Genomic DNA, 7,282 nt, shown 5'->3' with positions numbered 1-7,282 from the left:
GACAAACTATCAAAGAGAGGCTTCGGGAGATTGCATACCCGGATCAGACTTCTATGTGTCCTCCTCTAAACAAGTTGCCTACAAGGGGTCGGCCCAATGAACCTAAGGGTTCTACCAGACGCATTCCTTGTTCTTGGGAGAATGTTGATGCAATAGCTGGGTCAAAGCAAGCTAGCAACTCATCAGCTCCACAAGGCAAGGGGCGTAAGACCCGGTCGACAAAACGGAAGAGCATTCCTTCGAAGCAATCTGCACCTAAGAAGAGAAGCAAGAGGATAGCAAGCAACTCAGCTAAGCTCCGCCACAGCACCCGAAAGGCAAAGTTTACTCGACCAACTACATCCATGAAGTGCCCGTTCCTCCGTGAGTATGTCATTGACATTCACAATGTTGAAGATGATGACAATTGTGGATATAGATGCATTTCTTCCTTGATGGGTAAGGGAGAACAAAATTGAAAGCAAGTCCGAGAAGACATGATAAAGGAGCTTACATTACGGCAAGGTGTTTATCATGGTATGTATGGCACCTACAAACATTACGAAAAAGTACTTGCATCTTGTAACAAGTCTCTGTGTCTTCTTTTTGACAGAACAACAGGTTCTCTTGTACAAACACTACTTGTTCTCCTTCTCGTCTTATTATGTTGAAGTAAATATAATGGACTAAATGTCATGGAAATTTTAAAAGGAGTATGAATGTAAGAGTGAAGCTATATATTTTGCAGCTGTTATCTGAACTCTGATTTACATTTACTCATAGTGTGAACAGTGAACACTACAAGACACATAGCAAAATTGACTATTACTTTTATTTAATTCATGGGATGGGATGTATAACAACCTTTCCAGTAGCTCGGTTTGTTTCAAGGTAAGAGAAGGCTTCAGCTAGTTGGGTGAAAGGGAATGGACCTTTGGAGTCTACAATTGGCTTCACCTTTCCACTCTCTAAATAAGGGTTTAATTTCCTCAGAACAGTTCCATTGGAAGTTACTACAAATCTGAAGCCAGGTGGTGTAACAGCACCTGTGAGTGCTACCACACTACCACCTTCTTTGATCGCCTTCACTGCTCTGTCACATTGCCCTGCAAATCACCAGCAAAAAATGAAAAACAATACACACTATAAGTCGTACAATTTGATCTGAAAGAGAGAGGTTATAGGAATATTTTTTGATGGATCTTCCTTAATATATTCGATTATTTTAATGAATTTTTGGGTATAAAGACATAAATGCTAGCAAGTTCCTTTCTATTTGTTCAGAAGTCTCAGATTGACCAGTTGACTAGATATATAGCCAAATAAGTCTTTGTAAAGGGTAGATGAAGCCTCACTCCTAAGCGCTTTTGGGGTAGAGATAGATCTAACCCGAATTCTAATATGGTATTAGAGTTTATCTTAAATCTGTTTATGGGATACCACTCATATATGAGTCACCCGCAGATGTTCATTCGTGCAAATTCCACGCTCTAGATGTTCAGTACTGGGTGTGAGATGATGTGTTGAGAAGTCTCACATTCACTAGAAATGTCAAATAAATATTTATAAATGATAGAGTAACCCTCACCCCTAAGCTAGCTTAGATTAGGTCTAACCCAAATTCAAAGACTATCTACCCATACTAATAACACTTTTCTATACTAAACAGGCTTTATATAGTCTTGAAATTACATTGAAAATGTCACTTCATATTCAATAAACATGGTTTATATACTTCTAGCTCCATTAATCAATTATCTAATGAAATAGAAATTTTGGCATGCAAGGCCATAGCAAGGTTATTTTCACAAACTCTTCTCCCTTGATTGTTTTGTAGTGAATGAAGTTCATAGAATTGAATTTGTGAATGATTCTATTATCCAAAAAATGAATCAGAGTTTGTTACACTGTGTGTATTTATACATTATAGAGTATTCTATACAGTATACTAGCATATGTAGATGACTGCATGTGATAACTATCTCTTGCTAGTTGTTACAACTAATTTCTAACTAACCTGATAAATTAGGAAAGCTAAACTAACATTACTAACGGCTTATTGGAAAATAGAAAGCTACTGCTAGTGCTTAGTGTACTTAACAGAATTCATCAAATACAATCTCAAATATTATTAGAGAACTGCGTAATTTGTATGGAAAACGCAGAAGAACGTAACAGGACTGAACAAGTAGAAAAGAATTTTACCGATGGCATCATAAACAACATCAAATTTCTCTGGTAAGTCTTCGAAGTTCTCCTTTGTGTAGTCAATAGCTAAATCAACTCCCAGGCTTTTCAAAAGCTCCAAATTTCTAGTGCTTGAAGTTGCAGCAACTCTTGAAGCTCCAAAAACTTGCTTAGCAAGCTGTATTGAAGGCATGGATAAAATATATAACTTGTTAATTGTATGATTTTCATAAACCATCTCAATGTTAGAACCAGAAACTTGCCTCATGCTTGAAACTTAAAACCAGAAACTTATTTCATCTGTAGATGCCTAGTCAAGTAAATTATGCATTCCTTTATCACTCAAAACATTAAATGTTACATAAAGTACTAAGATAACTCAAAAAACAAGTTTAGGCTACATAATATACTCAGATAACTCAAATAAAGAAGTTTATGTTACATAATGTACTAAGATAACTCTAAAGTCTATAATGACTGTGTTTATTTCAGCATGAAAGAACTAATTTGGAGAATAATTACCTGAATAACAAGGCTTCCAACTCCACCTGAACCATTTAGGACAAGAATGGATTTACCAGAAGAAAATCCAGTTCTCTCCAAACCCTCATAAGCAGTCTCAATTGCAAGAGGAAGAGAAGCGGCTTGAGCAAAATCCAAATTCTTAGGTTTTGGTGCCAACAATTTCTCCTCAACAGCTGTGTACTCAGCCAGAGATCCAAACTGCTTAGGCCCTTCTAGTGCTTTCTCATTTACATCTCCATATACTTCATCACCCACTCTGAACTCCTTTACTTCACTGCCAACCTTCACCACCACACCGGCAACATCGTAGCCCGGAACAGTCTATAGACAAAACAAGCCAGATTTGATTTCATTACCTAGCTATCCCCATGATACAAAATTAAGAAATCAACTGAAACTGTTCTTCCCTTTTTCAACCTGAATTCTACTGTAAGACTGCACTGCATCATACAAACTTTGGACTCTTGGCCATAAGAATTATTGAACTTATTTCCTCTTTTCTTCATGTGTCAGAAACAGTTGAATTGAGATACCAAGTGCTCTTTGGTTTCTAGATATCATTTTCTGTTCAGTTTTAATTATAAAACTGTTACTTTATTTTCTGTTTCCAACGCTCTGTAAAACTGTTTTCAGAAACAAAATTTGCTCTAATTTTTTTGCATAGTAAAGAAGATTAAAATAAGCTAGCTAATTTAATTATCCTTATTCTTTAGGAATAGAAATTACCACCTACCATGATTTTCTCAGAGCTACTATTTTCCTACTACACCATAAACCATTGAAACTCAGCTCATCATCCCCACCCCCAATAAAATAGGAACAAAATCCTTCATTGGAAGCTGTCTTGCACTTAGGACAGACTTACATTTACCTCACATAAAGATAACGAGCGTAGGCTCGAACCTGCAACCAACCTTTGTGAGGTGCGACATCCTGTCATACTCCACTCTCTCACCAACCCGTTGGTTTTTTTTTTTTTTTTTTGATAAGCCATGACGATTTATTGAATATAACTACAAGGGGTACTTCAACCCAATACATCAAATCCGCTGGTGTTTAGATTAGACCATGAATCATCGACACTCACCTAACTCCCCCACCCCAAATAAAATAAAAACAAAAACAAGAGACAGAGGGAAAGAACAGAAAAATTAACAAATGTGAAAGAAAGTGAGTCACCGGAAGAGGAGAATCAGTGGCTTTGAACTTCCCCTGCCTTCTCTTGGCATCAACAGGGTTAAGAGCTGCAGCAACAACTCTAACAAGGACCTGATCCTCCTTCAAATCAGGCACAGCAACATTGGAATCAAATTTCAAAACATCCACACCGCCATATTCCCCATAGACCCACGCTTTCATCTCAGAAGGTACAGGTGACACTTTCACTGCCTCAGAAGAAGCAGGTGCAGTAGCCTGAGACTTTACCAAGAGTCTCTGCTTGTAAGGGAAGAGGGTTGTTGTGGTTGTTGGGTTTCTGTTTTCTAGGAAAGTAAAGGAAAATCTGCGAGAAAGTGGAGAGGTTGTGGAAGTGATGAGAGAAGGGAGGATAGTGAGGTGGGAAGTTGTGGAGGAGAGTGCAGCTGAGAGAAACATGTTTGCTAACGGATTATCACACCTGTCTCTGCTTCAAGCTCAACAGTTAGCCCTGTGGTTATATGTTAGTGTTCATTTTCTGTTTGTTAGTGATGGTGATATTGTACGGCAGCAACATTGGCTTCACGTACGCTTGCATACACAAAATCCAATGGATGCTCGACAAGTCACAACCCAACGTCACAAAATGTGAAATAACTACCCGAGTTTGTTTATTGTATTTGATTCATCAATTAATATCTTGAGAATGATGAGCAAAGTAGATAAAAAGACTTATATTAAAAGCCTTGTTGCTTAGATTTAAATGCGCCCAATTGAATATCTAATAAAAAAATTGTTTAATGAGTATCAATGAACAACCTTAGGGTCGTAGCACAGCGGGGTTTTTCATAGTGTTGATTATATAAAAAAAAATCATTGCTTATAAACAAATTAAAACAAACAATTAGAAAGTATCCCAATATGAAACATTAAAAAAAACTTAGATTTACATTATTGAATCATATATTTCTACCCGTGTTACCCGTGTGTTGCACGATAAAGTTTGCTATTGCATTTGAGACATTAATTAATTCTTTAGTTATATTAAAATGAGATACTACTAAGAATGAAATTTAAAAATATAAATTGAGACACTCAATGTTTTAAACTTATACACTCATTTAATAATATAAAGATTCTGGAAAATAAATGAATTAATTGACTAAAATTTTCATTTCTTCATGTGTCCTATAAAATATTTTTGCTTACCCGTTCCTTTATGAAGGGTACTACTGCTTTTATATTTTTAAATATGTATCAATATATGTACTACTAAAATTATTTTAAAAATTATGAAGAATGCCCTTAGATTATATGAAAAATGGAGTTTTCTATTAGTTTTAACATTAAAGTATTTTCATGTAAAATGTTTCTCTCTGTGAGGTGTTTCTCCCTGTGAGACGTTTTTACGTTGTAATTTGAAAAATAATAATGGGATGTAGACAATATTGTTATGTAAAGAACTTCTAACCTGATATTATATTGTAAAGTATAGATATTATATCATAATTTTTATTAATTTTTCTATTAATTTTTACTTGTAACTATTTTCATGATCATTCCTCCTTGTGAGAACTTGAAACTTTGTAATTGAACATAAAAAATTTGTAATTTTATTATATATATATATATATATTTTCAAATCCCCATATGACATAACTTTACCATCAGTTTGCCATACTTTTATACATGTGCTAACTCCAAAAAGTATTTAAAAATTACGTAAAATATAAAGTAGAGAAATTTTATCATAACATATTTGTCTATTAAATTTTATATGGAAGAATTTTCATGTTCGTTCCTCTAGTGGGAGCTTGAAATTCTATAATTAAAACCTAAATAAAATATTATATATGTATTAAAATTTTCTAATCTCCGCACGACATTTTTACCATGTAATTTGAACAAAAGTAAAAGTAGATTATAGTGTTTATATTGATTTATGAATTTTTTTTATTTAAAAAATTATTTATTTAATAAAAAATTATTACCCCTAACCATTCAATTTGCTTGAATGTCCTGCACAGGGTAAAATCTCACATGATGAAAGTAGTTAAGTTGACATAGTATTCTAAGTTAATGATAGTTTCTTATTATTTGCAGTTGAATATGCATGCTAGGGAGATCTGATTCATCAAACTTAGCTAGAATTGACCAATATGAAATTATTGTAGCTGTCATAATGAGATACAATTGTTTGGTACTTGATTTTCAATCTGATTAAAGCTATGTCAAAACCAAGTTAATGCTCAGGCGTAATGATATTCATTTAGACATAGAATAATGTGGTAGATTGCTACCGATGAGAGTTATAATTATAAACCATATATAGATTACTAACAATAGAGATGAAAACATGTAGCAAAGATCCTGCAAAGGCCAATTTCATTGAAAGAGATTCATGAATTGACCACACTGATTACATATTGGTTCTTAAAGAAATGACTGAATTTAAATGATCCTAGATTATCATTGTAAAAAGGAAAAAGAAAACCAAAATATAACAATGGGTGATCTAAGTTTATAAAACGTTTTAGCAATCGTTTGGTGCAGTGGATATAAGAGTAAGATCATAAACGATACAGATACAACAATATATCCTGGTTCACCCACAAACGATGGGCTACTTCTAGTCCTTGACTTAGCCAAGATTTTCACTATCATGTCTCAAGGACTTCTCCTACAACAAGTATTCAACAGGACTTCTCCCACAACAAGTATTAGACAGGACTCCTCCCAACCAAGTATTTTGGAGCACTTCTCCTAAGCAAGTATTATCAAGGACTTCTCCTTCACCAAGTATTATACAAGACTTCTCCTGAGATCTTTTTAAAGATCGTTTGGCTCTAGAAGGTTCTCTTCTCACAAGAGGGATAGTAGAAATTCTTAGCACAGGAACTACAAAGTATTGAATAAGGTTTGACTCCGTGATGTACTTTGTGTTCTTGATCTAGAGAGAGTTCGAAATAAGGATTTGACTCTTAGGTATTTCTCCCAGACGATGTGGGGACTTTTCTTTCTTGCTTACTTGATGAAGATTTTTGAAGTCAGATGAAAGTTTTTGTTCAATTTCTTGCCTCTGAAAAATTTCAAGTCCTCCTTGTATACTTCAAGTGCTTTTAGGGTTTGTTGAGAGCCGTTGGAGCGTGTAGGTCATCTTAAATTCTAGATGTTAGATCAAACAAACGTTTCTTCAGGTGCATTAAATTCCTTGTACCCTTTTGACCGTGACTTGTTGCTACAAAATGTATCTTGTCAGTCGGTTGGTAGCACTTAGAGCTTTGTTCCAGTCCTTTTGTGAGAGAAAGAGGAAACTTCATTTTGACCACGTTATACTTGTTTCCTTGATCAATGTGCTTTGTAGAGTATCACGTGATTCTTTTGCACTTGACTTTCTCCTCAAGAATGTCAGAGAGATTTCAATTTGAATATGCCTCTCTTTCTCTAGACATTACTT

The 7,282-nt window shown here is 34.7% G+C and overlaps 1 protein-coding gene across 1 annotated transcript; it reads right to left on the bottom strand.

The window, feature by feature from the left end:
* Positions 1-695: 695 nt before the first annotated feature.
* LOC130714088 (2-methylene-furan-3-one reductase-like) lies at positions 696-4,351 on the bottom strand. The gene is made up of 4 exons (XM_057563955.1): positions 3,871-4,351; positions 2,689-3,012; positions 2,185-2,344; positions 696-1,085 (listed from the first exon to the last, which is right to left on the bottom strand). The coding sequence occupies exons 1-4, from the start codon at positions 4,282-4,284 to the stop codon at positions 820-822; spliced, it is 1,164 nt and encodes a 387-aa protein (XP_057419938.1). The 5' UTR covers positions 4,285-4,351; the 3' UTR covers positions 696-819.
* Between the last annotated feature and the right edge of the window lie 2,931 nt (positions 4,352-7,282).

This window comes from Lotus japonicus, chromosome 4 (assembly GCF_012489685.1).
Source record: "Lotus japonicus ecotype B-129 chromosome 4, LjGifu_v1.2".
NCBI lineage: Eukaryota > Viridiplantae > Streptophyta > Magnoliopsida > Fabales > Fabaceae > Lotus > Lotus japonicus.
The sequence above is the reverse complement of the archived record's forward strand: the minus strand, read 5'-3'. Positions and strand labels throughout refer to the sequence as shown.

Bases quoted from the DNA above. Each gene is read 5' to 3' on its own strand.
- LOC130714088 (XM_057563955.1), bottom strand. From the start codon at position 4,284: ATGTTTCTCTCAGCTGCACTCTCCTCCACAACTTCCCACCTCACTATC. The intron at 3,013-3,870 runs GTGACTCACTTT...TTTTGTCTATAG, and splicing joins CCACTGATTCTCCTCTTCCG to ACTGTTCCGGGCTACGATGT. The intron at 1,086-2,184 runs GTAAAATTCTTT...GGTGATTTGCAG, and splicing joins TGTTGTTTATGATGCCATCG to GGCAATGTGACAGAGCAGTG.